The sequence below is a fragment of the Henckelia pumila genome, chromosome 4 (genome assembly GCF_033568475.1).
Source record: "Henckelia pumila isolate YLH828 chromosome 4, ASM3356847v2, whole genome shotgun sequence".
In the NCBI taxonomy this organism is placed as follows: Eukaryota; Viridiplantae; Streptophyta; class Magnoliopsida; order Lamiales; family Gesneriaceae; genus Henckelia; species Henckelia pumila.
Window position 1 is genome coordinate 171,769,802 of NC_133123.1, and position 26,055 is coordinate 171,795,856.

The 26,055-nt window shown below is 39.2% G+C and overlaps 1 protein-coding gene across 1 annotated transcript; it reads left to right on the forward strand.

The window, feature by feature from the left end:
- Nucleotides 1–16,093: 16,093 nt before the first annotated feature.
- On the forward strand, nucleotides 16,094–25,479 carry LOC140863597 (26S proteasome regulatory subunit 6A homolog). The gene is made up of 10 exons (XM_073267131.1): nucleotides 16,094–16,251; nucleotides 16,377–16,493; nucleotides 17,590–17,697; nucleotides 18,101–18,292; nucleotides 18,561–18,752; nucleotides 23,922–24,040; nucleotides 24,154–24,241; nucleotides 24,342–24,461; nucleotides 24,640–24,780; nucleotides 25,134–25,479. Exons 1-10 carry the CDS (start codon nucleotides 16,138–16,140, stop codon nucleotides 25,209–25,211), a joined length of 1,269 nt encoding a protein of 422 aa, XP_073123232.1. The 5' UTR covers nucleotides 16,094–16,137; the 3' UTR covers nucleotides 25,212–25,479.
- The last annotated feature ends 576 nt before the right edge of the window (nucleotides 25,480–26,055 follow it).

Below are 26,055 nucleotides of genomic sequence, written 5' to 3' on the forward strand. Positions count from 1 at the left end.
ACGGAATGCAGTCTTGGCTACGTCCTGATCACGGACTCTCAACTGATGATACCCAGATCTCAAGTCAATCTTGGAGTAAATTGATGTGCCCTGCAGCTGGTCAAACAAGTCATCAACACGAGGCAACGGATACTTGTTCTTCACAGTCACTCGATTCAGCTGCCGATAGTCAATGCACAGCCGCATCGACCCATCCTTCTTCTTCACGAAGAGAATAGGAGCTCCCCAAGGAGATACACTAGGACGAATGTACCCCTTGTCCAAAAGATCCTGTAGCTGATTCTTCAACTCACGCATCTCTGACGGAGCCAGACGATACGGTGCTCTAGAAATAGGCGAAGTACCCGGCATCAACTCTATGCCAAACTCGACTTCCCTAGCAGGAGGAAAACCCGGAATCTCATCAGGAAACACATCTGGAAATTCATCCACAACAGGAATGCACTCTATCCCAAAACTCTCAGCGGACAAATCAACTGCATAGATAAGGTAGCCTTCCCCGCCAGACTCCAGAGCTCGACAGGCTCTCAAAGCTGATACCAAAGGCATCGGGGGTCGCGCTCCCTCACCATAGAAAAACCAACTCTCACTCCCTTCCGGATGAAAGCGTACTAATCTCTGATAGCAGTCCACTGAAGCTCGATAGGTAGTCAGCACATCTATTCCCAGAATGCAATCAAAGTCGTCCATCGCCAGGACCATGAGATTCGCCAACAGAACGTTCCCTTCGAACTCTAAAGGGCAACCCATCACTAGACGCTTAGTCAAAGCAGATTGGCCCGTCGGAGTAAAAACAGACATCACTACGTCTAGTGCAATGCATGGTAACTTATGCCTCTTAACAAAACGCGCAGAAATGAAGGAATGAGATGCACCAGTGTCAATAAGTACAAGAGCAGGTATACCATAAAGCATAAATGTACCTGCGATGACTTTCTCATTCTCCTCCACAGCCTGATCATGTCTCAGGGCAAACACCTGGCCAGAAGCTCGTGGCCTCAAATGAGAACTCCCAGCAGACTGTCCCTGCGACCTCTGCTGTACGGTAGCCTGAGAACCCGATCCTGAACCAGAACCAGAACCGCCTCCCCCAGACTGTGGACAATCCCTCCGGATATGACCAGTCTCTCCACAACGGAAACAAGCTCCAGAAGCCCTGCGGCACTTGTCGGATGGATGGTTCTTCCCACAGTGATCACACTTGTCCTTCTTACCGAAACGGACAACACCTCCAGAACCAGAGGAAGAAGAAGATCCAGACTTCTTGAAAGTTTGGGCACGGGGACCCAAAGAACTAGCAGGCCTCGACTGAGGGAAAGACCTGTTCCGCTGAATGCTGTCCTCTGCCTGATGACAACGGCTCACCAAACCCTCGTAGGACATGTCGTCGCCAACCGCCACACGGTCATGGATCTCAGGGTTAAGGCCCTGAAGAAACAGATTATACTTCATCTCTGAGCTATCAGCAATCTCGGGGCAATAGGATAGCAGATCAAAGAACCTCTGCTGATTCTCATCGATAGACATGGCTCCCTGTCGCAGACTCAGTAGCTCGCCTGCTTTCGACTGACGGAGTGCAGGAGGAAAATACCGCTTTAGGAAAGCTGTGCGAAACTCGGCCCAGGTGGCCACTCCTCTCGCCGTAACAAAAGGTGCAGAAGTAAACCTCCACCACCTGCGCGCACGCCCATCCAGAAGATAGCCAAGGGTTTCCACCTTCTGCTCATCGGTGCATTGGAAAGTCTGAAAAGTTGTCTCCATGCGGGCTAACCAGTTCTCCGCATCCTCCGGAGACTCACCTCCAACTAAGGGCTTAGGACCCATAGCTAAGAATCGACGCACAGTGAAACGCTCGTCGTCATGATGACGATGACGCCTTTCTCGACGAGGCTCCCGGTCGGCATCACCCCAACGCCCACCAACACTGCCATGAGAACTCTGGTCGTCACGATTTGACATCTACAAAAATACCTCAAGATAAGACTAAATCCCAAGAAATCTTTTGCATGCTTTGATACCATAAATGTAGTGACCCTTACCCGGATCACCTACTAAACAGAACTTATGCATGCAATTAACTTAATTAAACAGATATCAGAATAAAACTGCGGAATCCAAATAACAATATACAATCCCAAGTAAAGGAATCTGTAATTATCCAATAATATACAACCAAATCGAACAGCTGTATAAACCCAAACAACAGTAATAAAACCTAAGCGAAGCTCCAGCCGGCCAACCGCTGACTAGCCCCTCCTGGATCCACCCTCCTCGTCCAATCGCAAACCTGCCCCATGGAATAGGGTGTCCAGAAAATACAGAGTACGAGACGTGAGCATAAAACGCTCAGTGCGAGAGTATGAGTATACATGCATGCAAAGTGAACTCCCTATAGACTCGAGGTCAAGGATCAGATAACAGAGACAGACCGGGCCCTGGTATGTAGCACGCTGTGCCGTCGCTTCAGGAGGTGGCTCCCATACCAAGATAACTGTGGATACGACGGACCCAAATCGATGGAAGTCCATCCACTAACAGGATAGGGTACAACCCTACTAACAGACATCTCGAAGGAGATACAGCAAGATGCAAATGAATGCAGCATAATATCATGGCATATAAATCATGCAGTCATATAATACATGCATACTTAGTCAGGATATCTCGAACAGTACTTTCGTACCTCAAAACAGTGAAAGCTCTACCAACTCTAGGTCCACGCCTATAGTCTGCTCTACACTGCCAAATGATACTACTATCATTAAAGTGCTCTAAAAGCCTTAACTAAGCTATTGCATACTCCTAAATATTTATAGGGAGCAAAGCTATACCTTCGTCCGTCGTTAGCCCTTTGATGTCGATGCCTCCAGAACTTGGGCACAACTCCGCTACGACTACCGAACGCCTCTCCGACCTCCGGACCAAGCCTAAGAAGACTAGAACAGCTCCAAAAGGACTAGAAAGGAAAGGAGAACTCGGAATTGGCAAATGAAAGTGAAGTCTCGGCCTTCTATTTATAGACAACGATCGGAACTTCCAATCCTTGATCGGAACGTCCGAACCCCGATCGGAACGTCCGATCCTGCCATCGGAGCTTCCGAAGATCCTGATCTGCCACGTGTCAAAATATCACTTGTTGACTTCGGATAGGGGTGATCGGAGCTTCTGGTCCTGATCGGAGCTTCCGATCCAACCACACGTCATGCCTGACGTAATAACATCGGTGCCTCCGATCGCTCATCGGAGCTTCCGATCCTGTTCGGAGCTTCCGATCCGTCCGATACCTAATTCAATTAATTAACATTAATCCTTTAATTACTCAATTAGGGCACGGGCTACTACATGTACATTCTTCTTACAGGTACTATCAGTAAAATAAGTCGAGAAGAATACTGCAACAGAAAAGCCAACGTGGTATCTTGATAGCGGAATCTCCAGACACATGACTGGAAACAAAGATTTACTATCCGATATCATACATTACAAAGGGCCTAAGATTATTTTGGTGATAACTCAAAGGATAAGACCGTAGGTAAGGGTAAGATTACTCATGGTAACTTTATCATTAATGACGTATTACTCGTTGATAACTTATGTTATAATAGGATCAGCATCAGTCAACTATGTGACAATGGTTATATTGTTGAATTTCTTAAACATTCTTGCATGATCAAATCTAGCAACGGCGATATTATGCTAACCGGACTAAGAGAACAAAACACGTATAGGCTGAATTGGCAAAGTAAACAACCGATAGTTCCTACTTGTTTTGTTGCTCAGAATGATAAGCAGTGGTTATGGCATAAACGGCTCAACCATTTAAATTTCAAGTCCATTAAGCATCTGAGTAAACATGAGTTGGTTCTTGGCTTGCCCAAAGGTGATTTTAAAATAGATAGAGTTTGTTCCGCTTGTCAGCAGGGCAAACAGGTGAGAGCCTCTTTTAAAAACAAAGGATGCTCATCTTCTTCCAAATGCTTGGATCTGTTACATATGGATCTTTTTGGTCCTATACCGATCAGGAGCTTAGAGGGAATGAGATATACCTTAGTGATTGTGGATGATTACTCTCGGTTTACTTGGGTAATTTTCTTCTCATCCAAAGATCAAACTGCTACTCACCTGATAAAAATTTTCAAACGTATGCAAAATGAGAAACATACTGGGATAGACAGGATCAGGAGTGATAGAGGCACTGAGTTTTTAAAACAAACCCTTGAATCCTATCTAGATGACCAAGGCATCAAGCATGAGTTATCTGTTGCTCGGACCCCACAGCAAAACGGGGTTGCTGAACGAAGAAATCGAACTCTTAAGGAGGCAGCCAGAACTATGATTGCTGATTCCAATGTATCTCAAAGACTCTGGGCAGAAGCAATTAACACAACATGTTATACTCAAAACAGATCTATGATTAACAAGAGACATAACAAAACACCATATGAGATCTGGAATGGCACAAAACCTGATGTCTCATATTTTAAAGTTTTTGGTTGTGTTTGTTATATTCATGATAATGGAAAACATCTCCTGACATCTTTTGATGCAAAAGCAGATGCAGTCATATTTGTTGAATTTTCCTCAGTCGGCCGAGCTTACAGAGTGTTCAATAAAAGATCACTGACTATAGAGGAATCCATTAATGTTATTTTTGATGAAACTACTGTATGTGCAGAAAAGTTTCAAACTGACATTCAAGATTTAGCCAGCAGGCTGAAGTCAACCGTTCTACAGGATGAAAGTGATAGTGATGATCCTCCTAACACAAGAGATGAGCAAGCAGAAGAGATTATTCAACCCAATGAAGGAGGATTAGATCACATCAATGACGAATAGATAATCGGAGTGGGTGCTATTGAACCTAACAACGCAATCAGGGATGAGGAAGACACTCAAACAGGCACAAATCCTCTCGGACCAAATCTTCGGTGGAATAAAAATCATCCACCTGATCTGGTCATCGGTAACCCTACTGCACCTATTCGTACACGTAATCAACTGAATGATGAGTTATTGCATGCAGCTTTCATTTCACAGCTAGAGCTCAAACACATAGATGAAGCATTACAAGATGCTAGCTGGATTGAAGCAATGTAAGAAGAACTAAATCAATTCACTAGAAACAATGTATGGAATCTAGTCCCTCGACCGACAAATCAAAACATCATAGGCACCCGATGGGTGTTTCGCAACAAATTGAATGAGGATGGGACAGTGGTAAGAAATAAAGCCCGACTGGTTGCTCAAGGATTCAGACAAGAGGAAGGCATTGACTTTGACGAATCATTTGCTCCAGTAGCAAGGCTTGAGGCTATCAGAATATTCCTTGCCTATGCTGCTTAAAAAAACTTCAAAGTATGTCAAATGGATGTCAAGTCAGCTTTTCTCAATGGTCTACTTCAAGAAGAAGTATATGTTGAACAACCACCAGGTTTTATCAACTCTTTAACTCCTAATTTTGTTTTTAAGCTTGACAAAGCTCTTTATGGCTTAAAACAAGCACCGCGTGCATGGTATGATACGTTATCACAATTCCTATTAGATCATGCCTTTACTATAGGAACAGTCGATAAGACTTTATTTAAGTTTGTTAAAGGAGATCACATTTTACTCGTTCAAATATATGTAGATGATATTATATTTGGATCAACTAATCCTTGTCTATGCGAGAAATTTTCTAAGATGATGCAGGAACAGTTTGAAATGAGCATGATGGGAGAATTAAATTTCTTCCTCGAACTACAAGTCAAGCAGCTGGATAATGGCATCTTCATAAATCAAACTAAGTACACCAAAGAACTTATCAAGAAGTTTGGTATGGAGAATTGTTCTGCCATTTCTACCCCTATGAGTGCTTCTATTAAACTTGACAAAGATGAAGCAGGAGCACCAGTTGAGGTAACTATGTATCGAGGTCTAATCGGTTTATTACTTTATCTTACGGCCAGTAGACCAGATATTATGTTTGCTGTATGTTTGTGTGCAAGATTTCAAGCAGCACCCAAGCAATCGCATTACATCGCAGCCAAGAGGACTATTAAATATCTTAAAGGCACTACAAATGTGGGTCTTTGGTATTCCAAAGACTCAGAATTTAACCTTGTTGGCTATTCAGATGCAGATTATGCAGGTTGCAAGATTGACAGAAAAAGCACTAGCGGATCGAGTCAATTTTTGTGAGATAGACTTATTTCATGGTTCAGTAAGAAGCAAACATCAATTGCCACCTCTACAGCTGAAGCAAAATATCTTGCAGCTGGCAGTTGCTGTGCTCAAATACTATGGATACAACAACAACTTAGGGACTATGGAATCCAGTCAAATGAAGCTCCCATATTTTGTGACAACATGATTGCTATTGCAATCACTCAAAATCCAGTGATGCATTCTAGAACCAAGCACATTGATGTGCGCCATCATTTCATTCGTGAACACGTCCTCAAAAAGGAGATTCAAATGATCTACGTATCTACTGACCAGCAGGTAGCAGATATTTTCACCAAGCCATTGCTGGACGCTAAGTTTTCCTATTTTCGCAATATTCTTGGTTTAATTGATTTGAATTAAGACAAGCATAAGTTTAGGGGGAATAATCGTTTATTTCTTTTAAAGCACAAAATACTTTCATTACATGGAGTGCTTAACCCTAACCCCTAGTGAGTTTGAAGTCAGCATGAGCCGCAGAAATTCTGCTTCTCATTTCATGACTCCACTCTATCATCCAGACGGAGATCGAGCCTTGACCATTGCATATGTCATCCTCGAAACAGATGTTCTGCATCTCGTCTCTTTCTGCCAACAGCATCATGAGCCGAATAGCAGATGGCCTTAGCACCACACCAGTGCTCTGGGTTCGCAAGCAACGCTTTCACCACAGCAACCCTGCAGCAAGGCATGGCCTAAGAGGCACAACACCTGAACGATGTTGACGACGAATGGCTTCCATCATATACCACACGCTCATGCCTCTTTCCACAACTCTACTTCTGTAGATGAACTTTCGTCTTTCGAAATCGGACTCATCCATTTTTTTTTTGTTATCGTTTCAACTAAGCTATGATCTATCTACTTGTTTACATCACAGTATTTATAGGCGAAGAATACCAAAGGCAAAAGGTCATGAATGCCAAAAGTTACCTACTGATTTATCTTTGAGAAAATCCAAAAGAGATACTTGCTCAGACTGTTGATAAGCATACTTTATCGATATTTGTGCACTCTTGCATTTATTTAAAAGCTCAAAATTGTTATTATTTGCAAACAGTGATTTGTCTTCATTAATATCTGCTTTTCTTCTCGATGATATCTCGTTTAATGTGTGATGTGACGTAACTTTATTTATTCATAAAAGCAGATAATGCGCAAAATAGATTTGTTTATTTCAGGAAAAAGAGAAGGACGTATCACATAAGAGCCCTAAAGGCTTCAAGAGCCCTACCGATCTCCTTCTCCACCACACTTTTCCAAGAGAGCATGAAGAACGTAAGCTCTCTGGTAGGAGAGCGAACATAGCCAAGAACATCCGACCGGATGCGCTCCAGTCCTTCTAGCTCTTTGTAGAGAAAGAGGAGCAAAAGCCCTCTGGACTAAAGACCAACATCGAGTCAGATGACCCCAGCTTGTCTTCATATTGCCGCACAAGGGCAGCATAGTCTCTCTCAGAATCATGAGGATGGCCAGTTGAGAAAAACAGACGCAACTCTTCAATTGTCTCCATTTCTTAAACAACCTGGAAGAACACAACATCTTCGTACTCTCGAGACCTTACTCTCGTCAGAGCAGCGGCGAATTCTTCTGCCAAATCACCTCCCGAACCCGGCATATTGTTTTCTAATTTATTGAATGATTTTTTATTGTTACACGACTGATATATTCACTTCATATTTATAGGGATAAAAAGAGAAGGTGAAACGTCGGGTGATATCAATCGTCTACTGAATGGATCATACATTAAATCATTACTCTGTAAATCGACGGCGTGTCCAAGACTTCACATGTCATGATGTCAGACGTTCAAGAATGATTACATTCATTGGAATTCGACTCCAACCGCCTTATATTATATTATATTTTATTATATTATATTCATTGTACTTATTTTATTTTACCGCGTATCTTTCACTCTCTCTCTCTTTCAAAATTCAAAATTTTAAGTGACGTGGCACCATATTTACCGATCATTTCAGACGTCTCTCACAATTTATCTTGCAAATTGAACTCATATTCACTTTTTGCTTCTGCATTCTTCACAAACTATTGATCAAATACTTTGTTTGCAGAAAAACTCAAGAATGTCTATCCAAAAGACTTGTCTGGCTATTAATTTCGATGAAGTTCATTCCATCCAGAATGCGGAAATTTCAGCCATGTTCAACATGATTGAAGCTTCAGGACTTCGCAAATTTCTTAGCTCTGGATCAACGGTCAACTATGATCTGGTCAAAGAATTCTTTGAATCCGCCCAACTACATCATGGAAGCATCATATGTATCATCAGAGGACGGAAGATCGAGTTCAATCAACGTTTCTTCGGCGACACTTTCAACTTGCCCACAACCGGTTTGATGAAATGCGCAGACTTACCTGATGGAAATGCAACTCATTGAGCAGCTCAATTCACACTTGATGGCTCACCCATTAAGGTCAATGGCCTCAAATAAAGCTTGAAGCCAGCATACCGACTATTGGCTAATATAGTCGCAAAAACTCTTTTAGCCAAGACTGGCTCCTACGACAAGATCACTCTCGAAAAGCTTCAGTACATGGCCTCTATTGCCTCCCAGTTGAACTTCAACTGGTCTTCAATTCTCTACTCTAATTTATGTGAAATGATTAGAGGCAAAGGACAATCGGAAGGTTTTGCACTACAGATATGTTACCTACATGCAGCCATAGATGTTGACTCCTCAGACTATGAAGTCCTTCATGCAGCCAAATGGTTAAATGCAGTCACAATCCCTCTGTTCTTAAACAAGAATCAGGTGACTTCTGACCAGCTCAGGACTATCAAACAAGAAATTGGGGCAGAGCAACAAATTTCCAAAAGCACTGCAGCTACCCAAGTCAAGCGTGCTTAATCGATCAGACAACCTATTCAAGTGGACTCTGATCTGGAGGATGAGGTTAGTGACAATGCTCCCTTAGTTCAAGTATTCGCTCACCCCTCTCCATCCCAAAAGAAAAAAATTGCTCCCAAGCTATCTCACCCGAAACCAAATAGGATCAAGTTGCTATCTATAGTTCATACCCCAACGTCTCAACTGACCACAGCAATCACTGAAGTCTCAACATCCGAAACACTATCTACTCACCCAATCCAAATTCCCCAAATAACTTCCGAACCAACTTACAACACCATTGTTACCACATTACCCATTTCTCTGCCCTCATCGACTTCATCAGTTGATATTGCTGCCGTCATCAGTCAGCAAATCTTGAGAACACAAGAGTTGGTTGTGAAGACCCAGGTTCCTCCACCAAAAGGAATCACTATCCAGGAACCCTCGTTCTTTGTACTGACCACAACTTCAACCGACCCTCAGGGAAAAGGCAAAACACCTCTCATCCCATTTCAAAAAGCCCAATCGTTAGGGAAAATGGAGGTTCTTATCATTATTTTTAACATTCTCCGGGCTGTGCGGTTCAAACTACAGGAATTTGATGAATGGGTAAACTATCGTCTGAATGCTCCATATTATCATACTTTGCTTGAGAATAAACTGGAGTACCTTTCCAAATTGGAAGACAAGATGTTCATTCTCACTGCCACATCAAATCTTGAAACAGCACTCGGCAGATATAAGTTGGTGGACGTTCAGCTCCGTGATAGTCTCGCCCGACATATTCTTTCCAAAAGAGAAGAGAACTATCAGCCGATGAGCAAAACTGCCAAAGATGACACTGAAGTCATCTTACGTCTTAAGCAGTCAGTCGATGTCACTTACACCTTTTTACGAGAATATCGACTCAAATACACGATCCCACTATCGGACGACGAATACATACAGGCGTATAACAATAAAGTTCTGGCCATGATCCCTTTTCTAGATTATCATGATAACTCGGAAACATCTGACTTCGTATTTTCAGTAGAGAAACAGGAATTTATTGCGGCACAAGACGAATGTCCCTTGACATATTTTCCGTTTGCTTCCTCATCAGCCGCTGAACCTATGTCAAGTGCTGATCTCATCACAGACACTCAACTGACTGACCCGATCACAACAGTTACTGGTGATAATCTTCCTAAGATCCCACTCACATCAGTCTCAGATGTTATGCAATCAATTTTTTTATGATGAACAACCAACATCTTCTCTTCTGGAGATCCATTCTGAAGACTCGCCTCAACCAACGACTGACGGCTCGGAGCCCTCCAGTCCAACTCACCAAATAGATTAGGTGATTGGAATCGATGTCCGTTCATCGATCGAGACCACCACAGTATCGCCTCCAAAAGAAAAAACTGCCACACGTGCTTCAATTTCAGATCCTGACTCCAAACCAGCGAATTATGCTTTGGAATGCATTGTAGAAGATCTTCGCGAGACCACACAGCGACTCAGCAATCGCATACAAGGACAAGACGCTGACATTGACAACACAAGATCAGCGATTATGTCTCGTCTTAACAGTTTGTCTTCTGAACTCGGAAGATGCGTCACTGAACTGAAAAACTACAAAGAACGCAATCTTCGAGCTATGGGTACTATTGCCGAATAGGTCTCTCAAACTGTTCGCCGTACAAATTAGCATACTTCAATGCAAATCTCAGTTCTTTAGGCTGATTTAACCGCTCATATTGACTCCCGTATTGACACTTTTCAAACCACTATCGGTGCTCAACTAGGAGAGATCATCTCTCATCTCACCCGTAGTGATGTCAAAAAGGGGGAAGTATCCAGAAAATCAGTTGACACCTCTTCACAGAGAATGCAAAGGAAGTAAGGTACATTTTATGAATAATGTTATTTACTTAACGCAATGTAGGTGTAATAGGTTTTCACTGCTACTTATTAATGATTGCTTGTAGCATTAATTGTTCAATGCAATTCATCTTCGCAATGAATTCATTTCGTCTACTATCTTCTTTAAATGATTTTTGGGGCCTAGGTTTTGTCATCACCAAAAAGGGGAAAATTGTTGAATCCTGACTTTTGGTGATAACAAAACAATACTTTGTTGTTTAGTCGGCCGCCAGTTATTTGAATAAGTAAGCTACGTCAACCGAACAAAGACATATCTACCGACGACAACCAAAGCATGCAAAGCAGCAACGTCAACCTAACAAAGACATATCTACCGACGTCAGCTAAAGCTTATCAACCAATGAAAGATGCAAAATAGTTGTATGTCAAACATATCTACCGACTGAGATATCTACCGAACTTCAAATACAAAAAGCTATACGCTACAGTTCGAAGTTACAGTTTCCCAGATCTCGGAAAGTGACAAAACAACTGAAAAGCAAAAGGACGAAGCATTTAAGGATTTGTCTGATAAAGTGAGAAAGCCTTAAATAGCATTTAATGTGAGTGACACATTGAATAGACAATTAAAGGCGCTCCCAGTACGAAATATTCAGAAAGCTTTATCAGCAGGAAAATCCTACCATTGGAAAAAGAAGAAAGACGTTGAAGACAAAGGCTATATATATCAAAGCCTCTCTAGACAGAAAGAAGAGACAGAACACAACACAACAACGCTTATTGAGAATCTGTCTATCTGAGCTCTCGAACACATCTTGAATACTCAACCACTCAAAGAGAAAACCCTTAGCTTTAACAGCCTTATCCGATCTTTGAAGAGATCCTTTTCAAGGGTTGCTCAAATCCAGATATCGTTTGAAAGACGCTACCTGATACAAGGATTTGAGAAGTCTTAAGTCCTCAAGAGACTAAGACAATCATCATCACCATCTGAAGAAAAGTTTGATAAGAGCTTTAAATCTTATCACTGTGAATCTAGGAGTTCCATATTAGGCGTTGGATAAGTCCTAACTTGGATCGGGTATATTGCAAGATGTTGTAATAACCAAAGTCTTCTAGTAAATCCTTTCGAGGTGAAAGAAGGGGTGACGTAGGAGATTGAGCTCCGAACATCAAAGAAACATATATGTGTCTACTTACGTTATTGCATTGCATCATTCCATGGATATCATCTAGCATGCTGAGAGCTATTTTCGCACTAATCATAGTTGCTCTTATATTTCTAGCAGGCTAAAAGAAAACTGGTCGAGTGAACTAACATTTACTCAACCATATTGCATTAGATTTTAAAGACTATCAATATTGTGTATTCACCCCCCCTTGACACACTATATCGATCCCCAACAGTTAGTTCCTAAGAAAGATAGTTCATAGAGAAAGTGTGTGGATTGTAGAGCCATTCATAACATTACCATCAAGTATAGACATCCCATACCTAGACTAGATGATATGTTTGATGAGTTTCATGGTTCTAGCATATTTAGTAAAATTGATCTTAAGAGTGGTTATCATCAAATTAGGATGAGAGAGGGTGATGAATGGAAAACTGCTTTTAAAATAAAATATGGCTTGTATGATTGGTTAGTTATGCCTTTTGGGGTTAACTAATGCACCTAGTACTTTTATGAGATTGATGAATCATGTCTTGCGTGCACATATTGGGAAATTTGTGGTGGTTTATTTTGATGATATATTAGTGTATAGCAAGAATTTGGGTGATCATGTGGAACGCTTGAAAATTGTGTTAATCACACTAAAAGCTGAACATTTGTATGCTAACTTGAAAAAGTGTGTTTTGTACAAAAGAACTTGTGTTGCTTGGCTTTGTTGTGAGTGCTCAAGGGGTGAGAGTTGATGAAGAAAAGGTAAGTGCTATTCGAGAATGGCCAACGCCTACTTCTATTGGTCAAGTTCGGAGTTTTTATGGATTAACGAGTTTCTACAGGAGATTTTGTGAAAGATTTTAGCACTTTGGCGGCACCTATGATGGCGGTGATCAAGAAGAAAGTTCCATTCCATTGGGGCGAGGAGCAAGAGAAGTCTTTCAATATTATTAAGAAAAAATTAATTAATGCTCATTTACTTGTATTACCTGATTTTTCTAATACTTTTGAAATTGAATGTGATGCATCAGGTGTAGGGATTGGAGGTGTCTTGATGCAAGGTGGGCAGCCGATTGCATACTTTAGTGAAAAGCTTAGTGAAGCGTCTTTGAATTATCCTACGTACGACAAGGAGTTTTATGCGTTGTTGAGGGCACTCGAGACATGGCAACACTACTCGAGGCCAAAGGAGTTCATGATTCATACGGATCATGAATTTTTGAAGCATCTCAAAGGACAACAAAAGTTGAATAAGAGACATGTCAAATGGGTAGCATTCGTAGAAAATTTTTCCTAAGTTATCAATATAAGAAAGGTAAGGAAAATATTGTAGTAGATGCATTGTCATGGAGGTATGTGCTCTTGTCTACTTTAGATTCTAAATTCTTAGGTTTTGAGCATGTGAAAGAGTTATATGTTAGTGATGTTGATTTTGTTGAGATCTATGAGTCGTGCATGCGTGGTCCAAATGATAAATTTTTCATGCATGATGGTTATTTGTTTAAGGAAGATAAGTTGTGTATTCCTAAGTCTTCAATTCGTGAATTGCTTGTTAGGGAGTCACATGAGGGTGGTTTGATGGGACATTTTGGCATGGCTAAAACATATCAAACTTTGCATGAACACTTTTATTGGCCACATATGAAGCAGGATGTTGAGAAAATTTGTGAGAGATGTGTGACTTGAAGAAAAACTAAGTCTAGACAACAACCACATGGATTGTATACTCAACTTCCTGTTCCTAGTGAACCGTGGGTAGATATTTCTATGGATTTTGTTCTAGTACTACCGAGGTCTAAGAAGAGGAGAGATTATGTTTTTGTTGTGGTTGATAGATTTTCAAAGATGGCTCATTTCATTGCATGTCATAAATCTGATGATGCTTCACATGTTGCAAATTTATTCTTTAATGAAGTTGTTAGATTGCATGTCATGCCTAGGAGTATTGTTTCTGATAGGGATACTCGTTTTTTGAGCTACTTTTGGAAAACATTATGGTGCAAACTTGGTACTAAACTACTGTTTTTGACTACATGTCATTCTCAAACGGATGGTCAAACTGAAGTTGTTAATAGTACGTTAGGAACTTTGTTGCATGCTATAATAAAAAAGAATTTGAAGAGTTTGGAAGAATGTTTGCCTTTTGTTGAATTTGCATATAATCATAGTGTGCATTCTACTACGAATTTTTCTCCGTTTGAAATTGTGTATGGTTTTAATCCTTTAACTCTATTGGATTTGATGTTTTTGCCTATGAGTGAAAGGGTTAACATGGATGGTAAGAAAAAAGCTGAGTTTGTGAGAAGTTTGCATGAGAAGGTGAAGACGAATATTGAGAAGAAGAACTTGGAATATACAAAGCAAGCAAATAAAAGTAAAAAGAAAGTTGTGTTTGAACCAGGTGATTGGGTATGGTTGCATCTGCGGAAGGAGCGTTTCCCGAAAAAGATGCGTTCAAAGCTTCTACCAAGAGGCGATGGACCATTTCAAGTCCTTGAACGAATCAATGACAATGCCTACAAATTGAATTTTTTAGGTGAGTACAACGTGAGTACAACTTTTAACGTTTCTGATTTATCGTTGTTTGATGTAGGTGATGATCAAGATTTGAGGACAAATCATTTTCAAGAAGGGGAGGATGATGCAATCATTGATGGCTCGCGTGTTGCTAAAGTAGCTAAGGATCCATTAGAGATGCCGCGAGGACCAATGACGAGAGAGCGTAGCAAGAAGTTCAAGGATGCACTTCAAACTTTGATGATAAATTACCAAGAAAGAGTTGAAATACTTGAAGATCAATTTGGAGGATGCTATAATACTATTGAAGTTCAAAAAGATCAAGGCAGTGAAGAAACTTCAAGAAAAAACAGCAAATTCGAAGACACAGCGCGTCCGCGCCATGCACTGCGAGGAACCAGCGCGCCCGCACTGACAGGTGAGTTTTGACGATGATTGTGCAAACCTCATGCGCGCCCGCTAGGTTGGATCGAGAGTGCGTAACCCATGCACGCAACTTGTTGGCGCGCCCGCGCTGCAATCTTTAACACACACTTTGGTGTGTTTGTGTGTGTGCGAGATTTTTGATATTTTGACATTATTTTTTTTTCCTATTTTGAGTCTTTTAAGTCTACTAGAAAATTTTTATATGATATTTTTGATATCTTTAGATATATTTTGCATTATCTTTTAGTATTTTGGGTTGCAATATAAATACAATACATTCATTATTTTTTTTGAAGAATAGAATTCATATTTTGATTGTTCAAACTAAAATTATCTCTAGAATTTTATTGAGACTTTCTAGCTTTATTTCAAAAATCAAACCTATCAAATTTTATAGCTTTGTGGCGTTTGTCGATTGATCTTCTTCTTGGATTGTCAGAAATAAATTTTCTGAAGGTTCCGTTGAGTTGAATTATTTTTCTCGTGAATTTCTGTTGCTAGTTTCATTGTAAGCTAGAAGTGCATTTTCCAAAGTTTATTACTTGTTCCAAGATCGGGCAAATTTCTTTGATTTCTTTTTATTATTGAACTGAGGGTGCGATTCGATATAATCGTGTTTGCTTTTCATACAACAAGAATTCATATCAACTGACTTAGGGTTTATAGCATTTAGGGAAAATATAAATTGATGAAGACCGGTGGAAGAAGTCAAAAGTAATGCTTGAATGAGCTTATCAGGTCAACCCCGTTAGTTTTGACGCTTAATTGGACGCATGGATCAATTGCGGAAACATGACGAAAATCGAAGGACTGAATTGGGTCGATGTAAAAACGAATGACCAAATCAGGAAGGGATTCTAAAATGAGGGACCAAATTTAGAATTATCCCATTTTAAATTAAACCATAAATTTTTTACTTCAAAACTTTGGGCATTTGTGAAGCCTCAAATAAAAAAGTCGGAATTTTGTGGTTTAAAATAACAGGCCTGCGACGACTGGCCCAGTGGGCCGAAATGGCCCATGTTTCCTATTCCCCTTTTCACAAGGCATCGTTTAACTTTGAGTCGACTTTCCCCCAAAATTCACTCACAGTTGATCGGAAAATGGCGACGCCGATGGTGGAAGACAATTTCGAGGACGATCATCTCTCCTCCATGACCACCGAAGATATCATCCGCGCCTCGCGTCTTCTCGACAATGAGATGCGAGTCCTAAAGGTTTCTTTCTTCTATGGAGATTCAATTTTCATGGCTAAGATGTTGATTTGTTGGATTCGATTCTTGAATTGGATCCATTTGTATTGGAATGTGGTGTGATTTTTTTTTATTCTCTGTTCTTGCAGGAAGAGTTGCAGAGGACGAATCTAGAGTTGGACTCCTTCAGGGAGAAGATAAAAGAGAATCAGGAAAAAATTAAGCTCAACAAGCAGCTACCTTACCTAGTTGGAAACATTGTCGAAGTGCTTATCTTCAATCAGGATTGACCATCTTACTTTTTTGTCCTTACTATTATTATTTTTTGTGAAGTGTTTTTAAATTAAGGTTTTACGATTTTGTCTTTACGGCCTGGGAAAGAATACGGATTGTAAGGACTAGAGGCAACTTATATAGTTATTTTCATTTTGGGCTAGGCGATAGGTTTTGATTAGGAAAGTAAAGGAGTGCATTATTTCTCATTTCTGGGACTCTGTGACGTGCTGGCCTTTTGTGCCTAAGAACCTGTTCCTTTTTCTTTAATTTTTTCTTTGGTAGTTAGAAAAGAAGAAAACTAACGTAAATGAGAGAATAAAGAGTGTATTCCATTTCTTGTAATTCAATGATGATTACAGAGACTAATGACGGTATTTATAAATCACTACAAGTAATGAAAACTTGACAAATAGATAGAGTGTGTAACGTGTTTCGGTTATTGTAACAGATTAACAAGATAAATATTCCAAAATCTATCCATTCTTCCCACTAAATTCCAAATACGGATAATGCATTAAATAACCTTTGCTGTCATGGATAGGGGCTTCACTTGTGCATGTTTTAACTTGGGTTGTTACTTGGACTTTACCTAGCTGTAATCATTTTAGTTGCAGTGCTTAAGAATAGTTTACAAGGAAACAAGACAAATTACAAAACGGAACAGATTCTTAATTGGAAACATTTATGAAGCGCATTTGCCAATGTGTTAAGTCTGCCATCCAGTTTTTGCAACAAAACGAGAGGTTGTGGTGGCTTCTCATGGAGTATAGTGCATCTTGTAATCAGTGTCGGAGTTTTATAGTATTTTTAAGACTTGTTACCACGGGTGTTATATGAAACACAGTTTTGGGAGATGAGATAGTAAACTGGCGTTTAGATGGGTTTAAAAAGTTCTTACGGATATAGCTTTATGACATTTCAGTGGCCACATAGATTTCATGCTTTGCTTTCAATGCTTGTGCCTTGAGGTCCAATCTTTGCATTTTCTATTTCTAAATGTTATATGCAATTTCACTTATGTCACAAACCGGCTTGGCTTGTTCCTGTGGAGTTAATGGGTTCCGACTTGGTGATCTATTTTGTCAGATTTTGGAGATGAACCCAGAAGAAGAGGCTGAAGAAGATGGTGCAAATATTGATCTTGACTCACAAAGGAAGGGAAAATGTGTTGTGCTAAAAACATCTACACGCCAGGTTAAATAGAATTCTCCTATGCATCTCTAACTCTCATTTCTTTCAATATCCTCTTGTTCTTGTGCACATGTGGTTATGGGGACTGTTGTTTGGTTTTTTCCTTTCAATGGTTTCAATCCAGTGCATTTCCTTTTTACTATCATTATTTTTTGAAGAAAAGATTGGCCTGGGCTGTTGATATGCAATTTTGTCTTTCAAACTCTTTCCACATATAGGTATTTGTCCCTCAAAATTCGATTTTAAATTTTTTTAATAAATTTTACTTTATGCAGATGTGGAAGTATCGAAATGAAATAATTTTGTAGTTTCTTTCCCTTTCTTTAAACCGAAAAATCTCGATTTCCATCTCATGAATGTGCCACTCTTTTGAAGAGTGCATTAATTATTAGTTTGTGAAATGCAGACAATTTTTCTGCCCGTGGTAGGTTTGGTTGATCCTGATAAGTTAAAGCCTGGTGATCTGGTTGGAGTAAACAAAGACAGTTATCTCATCTTGGACACTTTGCCATCTGAGTACGATTCTCGAGTGAAAGCCATGGAGGTTGATGAAAAACCGACTGAAGACTATAATGATATAGGTGGCTTGGAGAAACAGGCGAGCCCTTTTCCCCTTATGGTAGATTAATATGAAACAAATTCTTCTTTTCAATCTTTTTCAATCATGTATTTTTTCTCCCTGATTTTTTTTTTGTTTAACTATTCAATTTTTATATTTAATTGCTTATTTTACTGGACTTGTCCTATGTTGTCTTTGGAGGTCTAGGCAGATGTTTTAGTTCAGGAGACCACCAACTTGCCTGATACAGCAAAATTTAATAGCATTAATTGATGAAAGTTACTTTTATAATTTGGTGTTGCTGCAGATTCAAGAATTGGTCGAGGCAATTGTATTGCCCATGACACACAAAGAGAGATTCCAAAAGTTGGGAGTTCGTCCACCAAAAGGAGTCCTTTTATATGGTCCTCCTGGGACAGGGAAAACTCTTATGGCCCGTGCATGTGCTGCCCAAACAAATGCTACTTTTCTGAAGCTGGCTGGTCCCCAGCTTGTGCAGGTTCGCGTTTTTGTATTTTCTTTCCAGTCATATGATGATATACTTTCTTTAGCAGGAATTTGAATAATCTAATGTTGAAAATGCTATTTTTACTCTTAATTATTATTGCATGAGTCATTGTTAAATATTACATAGTACATTTGTCTCAAGTGTAGAGTAATGGTTTGTTCTTTTAAATACTGAATGAAGCACCAGATTATGGCATGTTTTATTTACAGATGAATATTATTACTTACTAATCCTAATCAAGATCTGATTACAAAGCTCTTTTAACTTTGGCAGTTTGTGTTTGGAATATTTTCAGTCTACTTTCAAAATTCTAGTTCATTTGAGTCTCATGATGTGGTGGTGATTCAAAATACAGTTTGGCAGTGAGTTCTCTACCGGTTCTATGACATCCTCATGCTTTACACATTTGGTGACTCTTTCTGAGTGGGTGTAGTGTTGTTTGCTTGATGTTAGAATTGCAAATGAGTCATATTTTAGTAGGTGGGGGTTGGACATACTTCATTTCAGTTCCCCAGAGAATGGGATTCAAATTTGTTGCCCTAGTCGATTCTAGTCAATAAAGAACCCAACGACATAACAATTCCATTCGCACTGTAATTTAGGTTGGTTCATGTTTGTTTATGATTTGTCCAACTTACTCAACAGCCTTCTTGATTTGTATTTTCTCTACCTGTTAGAATTTCTGTTAAATCTGTGTCCGTAGCCCACTGGCCTGTTGTGAACTCAATTTATATCAAGAGATTATCGAAGAATAGAATAGAAATAATGCTGAATTAATCTCAGAGAATAATCTCAGTACAAGAGCTTTCACTCTTCCCTAGCCTCGGCTAGTAAAACCCACACTATGTAAAATAATCAGTATCCTTAACTCTATCCAACCACCCACCTATTATATTACCCTTGCCCCTTTCCCAAGGCAATCCTTCTAGAATTCTCTTCATGACGACATAATTGGTTTGGCCCAATCTATTACAGCCCATGACAAAATCACTCTCTTGACCATTTGAGTCCCATGGACTTAAGTTCATAACAGGCCTGCCTTAAAGACTTACCTCCTGTTGTGAAACTTGTGATTAAAGGAGAGGCGAGGATCAGTTGTAAGCATAACAAGGAAATGGGGTTCTATGTAGATAAGGAGATGAGAAAGTTTAGGAAGTGAATTGAGCTGCTGCCTGTCGCTGTGTATCCTGGTTGAAATGGCTAGTCAGTGTTTGGATCTTGTAGGGTTCTTTTATTCATGTTGATGCTGACGTTTTATCGTAAAGCAATCAGTTAGTTTCCTCTTCGTGCTTAAGGTAGCAAAATCTCATTGGAATCCCATTTCTATGAGCGCGTCTCGAGTCCTTGCTCAAGTCCCGTCAATTGCGTTGACAAATTTCACTCTTTAGTGTGATAATATGATGTAATTTCGAGATTCGATGTAATTTGTACTAAAAAAAAAAAATGTTTCACGCTTGCAATGTGCAATGATATTGATCCTGATGCATCGAGTCTCTTGCATGGTCAAAGTTGTTTTGAAACGACCCTAAAACTTTTCTCATATCTAAAATTTAAAATAAAACGCCGGAAATAAAATTTTTTAACTTGCACTCTAGAGGTCAATTGTAACCCATATTACTATTCACCGGACATAAAACTATTTTCATAAAGTATCACTAGTCAAATAAACAGTAAAAAAAAATCTGAAATGCCAAAATAAAGGATAAAACATCCTCATGCTAAAACCTTTGAATTAATCACATCATCATACTTGTTTTCCAACAAACTAAAACGTTATCTAGATGTTCTTAAATTTACATCTAATCAATATACAAAATAAAAGACATCAAAACTATACGTTTAAATAACATCTGCGGAAGACTAGCATAGGTCGGAGGGTTAATCAATATACAAAATAAAAGACATCAAAACTATACGTTTAAATAACATCTGCGGAAGACTAGCATAAGTCGGAGGGATGTGCCAAGCCCGCATCGCATTCCACTCAAGAGTCCCGTCCCTCGATCTCAACATCAACGCCATCTGCACCAAACAAATGTAGTGAGCCTAAAGACTCAACAAGTATAAAACTTTGATAGCAAATACTAGATAATACAAGCACATGCCATTAAGATAGTTGTAATAGACTACTATAAAATTTTACTCCAAAAATTTCTTTAACTAAAATGAGACTTGAACTTAAAAAAAAGGTTATACATGCATTAAAACTCACTCAACTTGAACTTAAAACTTGAAACTTTAATTGAAACTCATGCTTGAAACTTTAATTGAAACTCATGCTTGAAGCTTTAACTGATCTTTAATTTAAACTTTTTCAGTGAATTTAGATCCTCGATTGTGACTTCTGTTTGAATTGACCAATCTATAAACCATAGTACTAGGCTGACAAAGACACCGAAATTTCTCCCGACCCCACATTGCCCTGAATGGCAATGACACCGAGTTGTCTCCCGATCCCACATTGCCCTGAATGGCAAGGACATCGAGATTTCTCTTGACCCAACATTGCCCTGAATGGTAAGGACACTGAGATTTCTCTGGACCCCACATTGCCCTGAATTTGGTTGCGAAACCAAGATGTCTCCCTGCCCCTCTCTACCCTGAGTTTGGCAAGGACACCGAGACATCTCCCGGCCCCACGTTGCCCTGATATATAGTCACAACCAACTCTCATCATTCAAAAAATATTTTTCTTTTCACTTTATAACTCAACATAACTTTCGTGCCTTTCTTCTTTGTAAACATGATAAAAATCATTAAGAGAGTCAACTTAAATAATCATGCATCAACGCCTTAAAAATGGACTTCAAAAATATACTTGACACACTTTAAAATGAGAGCTTTAAATGATGCAAATGATGTTTAAGGTGCTACCCCTATGTTAAGAATTAATTCCCTCAACTTCCTCTTTTCTCAAAAGTGGCGCAATCCTAGCACCGAACCCGAAAAACCCACAACTCGGTCATAACTAACCCGAAATGCTTCAAACTTGAACCGGCATCTTCTACACACCCTAAATTTACCCAAGAACCAGACCTTAACCTCTCGAGCAAACCCGGGCAGTCCGAGCAAAACGGATTTCCGGGCAGCAACTACGTTCGACAAAATCCTGCACTAGTCACCTCACATTAGACCACCCTTAACCTATTCCAAACTTAACCGAATTGCTCCCCACTTGAACCGACATGACCCTCACATCCTAGACTTGACCTAGGACCAGCCCACAGCCAGCCCTTAAAGCCCGAACCACCCACCTGAACCGAACCACTCACAGCAACAAACAGGACACGAAAATTTACACCAACCACACTAGCTTGCAATCCTCCTAACTCGGTCATAACTAACCCGAATTGCTTCCAATTTGAACCCACATGCTCCTCTCATCCTGTACTTGCCATGGGACCAGACCCTGGTCAGCCCATGACACCCGAAGCAGCCACCTGAACCGATTCCTGGACTACTCCTCGCAAAGAACCAAAAATCTGCACAACTTACACTACACAAACTTTGACCCCCTTCAACCCATGAACAATAAATCCACCTAATACCAGACCTTACCACACACCACGAGCCACCTCTAGAACCAGCCTTACCCCCTAGACTACCTCGGGTCTCGGTTAGAACCACCCAAGCCGAGCCCTAAGAACAACCACATTACACTCGATCACCAACCCAACCACAAGGCCCTAACTCCAGAATCGAGCAGCCCTTCCTACCAACACTTGAACCACTCCAAACACATTCAAAACACCACAATGTTTACTCAAGAACCTAGCATGGCAGCCCCTTCAACACCACAAGCAACATTTCGAAAATGCACTTAAAAGACCAACCAAAATGCAACAAAATTTCGAGCAACAAGCACACCAAGTGTAAATCATTAAAAGTCTAGTATCATATCTCAATACCGACAACACATGACCACATATTTCGAATTTTAAAAGAACCATCAATAAAACTGAAATAAGTTTCGAAACCCTAGCTCAATCATCCATAAAAATCGAACCAAAGCTACAATAATAAGAACAAACAATATATCATTTGCTTGGTGAGAAAAGGGAGTTTATGCTTGCCTCATTTTCGAATTTTATGCCCAATACCTAGCCTGAAATGGAGAGGGGAAGAAGGTGAACAAAACTCCTTGAGAAGGGGATGAGCACGGCCGGCGAGGGAGGAGGAGGCGGCGGTTTGGTGAATGTGACCTAAGAGAGAGGGGGGGGGGGGGGGGCGGGTGTTGCGGCGGGTTTGGTGAGGGGGAGAAAAGGGAAACGTTTTTCTTTTGGGTTTTTAGGTTTAGGTTAATTGGGTTTTAAATTTAAGTGTAGGTGTATGCATTTGTGTGTGTATAGAAGTTGCTACCTTTAAAATAATAAAAGTGTTATTTTGAAAATAACAACTACTACACAGCACCCATAACACTTATTTAAAATCCTCCTCCTTGAAAATTGCAAATTGATAGGAATTAAATAGCATCTATCCGGGTTTTAAAATACTAATTTTGAAGGTAATTAAATAAACCTTACAATTATTTTTAAAATAATTATAGCTACTTGAAAATCCTTAAAATGAAGCTTTATCTACTTTTCTCAACTTTTAAAGATTAAAGATTTAAGATCTCTAAATAAAAGATACCTCGACGTCCTCGGCTTCCCGCGTCGGCCCTGAAATAATTGAAACTCAAGAATTCTTTTAAAATCAATACTTAAACATTTTGATGTCACATTGATAACTAAAACATTTAAATAATAAACGGAGCGATTAAAAATAATTTAAATAAAACATCTGAACATTTAAAAGTCTTTTAAATAAATACACAAACGGAATTAAAATCTTTAAAACAAGTTGGACAATTTAAAAACATTTAAATAAATAAGCTAGACAGTTAAAATCATTTAAATAAACAAGTTTAAACCTTTAAAATCATTAAGGCAAATAAGTTAGTACAATAAAATCATTTAGATAAATAATTAACATTTTATTAACACATAAATCAAATAAAGAATTTAAATAAATTAAACTTAAAAAATAATAATCATAATTTTTATTTAATTTTAAGCATGCGATTTAGTAGATTGGATTTTAGGCGTTACATGTTTGCTGCTATATCTTTTCTTTTTTCAAATTTTGCATGCACTATAAGAGAGATTTTTGTGATTTTAGATGTTCATTGGAGATGGAGCAAAACTTGTTCGTGATGCTTTTCAACTTGCAAAAGAAAAGTCTCCTTGTATCATTTTTATTGATGAGATTGATGCAATTGGTACAAAGCGTTTTGATAGGTAAGCACATGCTTTCCCAGTTATTCTACACTCTTAAATGCTTGGGTTTTAAGGTTACCTGAGTGCTATGATGCGTTGTTGATTACACTCACAAATTATGTGATCTTCTGCAGTGAAGTTAGCGGAGATAGAGAAGTGCAGAGGACTATGTTAGAATTACTCAATCAGCTTGATGGTTTTAGCAGTGATGAGAGGATAAAGGTTTTTCCCCTACCACAACATTGTGATAATGAAGATTACTGCATTATGATTTTCGTTTATGTTGCTTCTTTTTGGTCTGCAACACTTTTTTATTATTCAGGTGATTGCAGCAACAAATCGAGCTGATATCTTAGACCCTGCCTTGATGCGGTCTGGTCGGTTGGATCGAAAAATTGAATTTCCCCATCCTACCGAGGAAGCTAGGGCTCGCATTTTGCAGGTTTACCATCTGAGTGGGAACTTGTTTCTTTCTTTCTTCCTTCCTTCCAATCCCCCCAACCCTTTTTTTTGTGGCTATGAAAATGTCTTGCTGACATTGGTTCGGCATGTGTATTCAATTTTACCGTATGATACTTTGTTTTCAACAATTCTTATTTATGGTCATGATCTTGTCATAGATCCACTCTAGAAAGATGAATGTTCATCCAGATGTCAATTTTGAGGAGCTTGCTCGCTCAACTGATGACTTCAATGGGGCACAGCTCAAAGCTGTTTGTGTGGAAGCCGGCATGTTGGCCCTCCGTCGTGATGCCACTGAGGTAATTATATTTGATTTTACATTGGCAAGTGTTTCCGCCCAAAATTATCTGTTTTTCCCTCTTCTCTTTTACTGTCAACAAAGCATACCATTCACACCGCAACAAGTTAAACATTTACAGAGTTCTTCAGAAACATAGGAAGTTAGGAACAGAATGGATAAACTCAAAAGATGTGCCCTTTTAACTCATTTTTTTTAGCCTACAGTTGTTTTTTTTTTTTGTTGCAATGGCGGTGGCCCGCTTGATTTTCTCGCAACTTGTACTGAAATGGATGAAGATAAACTCACACTTATTCAATTTTCTATATATATATATATATATATATATATTAATGTGTTTCATCTATTTTCCAGGTGAACCATGAAGATTTTAATGAAGGTATCATCCAAGTTCAAGCCAAAAAGAAAGCCAGCCTAAATTACTATGCTTAAGACTTCGAACATGGTCTGGTGACCAGCCTTTTTGGGTGCAAGCTCGGGGAGCAAAACACCGATGCTTTCTAAAATCGAATTACTCCCTGCTCAAGGCATGAATTATGAAGTTATGTCTCTCATGTCCTCACTAACTGGCTTTTCGATTGTACTGGTTAGAATGCCATTGATTTTGTTCACTGTGCTCAGGATGATGTTTGAGTTTATTAATGAATATTTGCTTGTTTCAGTGTGGTTTAAATTAAGTCGAGTTCAAGAAGTTGATCCACCTTTAGTCTTGTCAAATTTTGATTAAAAAAAAAATTGTGAAGGAAAAGCTGAGAAGTGATTCCTAGAAACTCTTTCAAACACTACCTTAGTCTTGTCAAATTTTGATAAATAAAAACATTGGTTATTGTAGAGTTTTCAAACAAGAATCAAATGAACTCCAAAATTTTTCGGATTAAAAAAACATTGGTTATTGCAGAGTTTTCAAACAAGAATCAAATGAACTACAAAATTTTTCCGATTCTTCTCGGTATTGCATTTTCAGTCACTTAAGAAACACACCAAACAAACTCATGAAACGCACATTCAAATTGATAGAATTAAATCACTCGAGAAAAGATTGGGATGGCATTACAGAGACGAGTAACGATATAGGAATTTCGTGTGGTTCGGTGAAAAAAATACGATGTCCATTCGCATAATCAAGGAACATCATTTTACAACACACCACCAAGATAGAAAGCTTAAACAACACAAGAAGAAGATTTAAAACACTAATCAAGAATTCACTCGCTTTTTGCAAGCTCTTTTCTCTAGTAATGTATATCTCAAAATCAGAACGAGCAAGACTCAATTC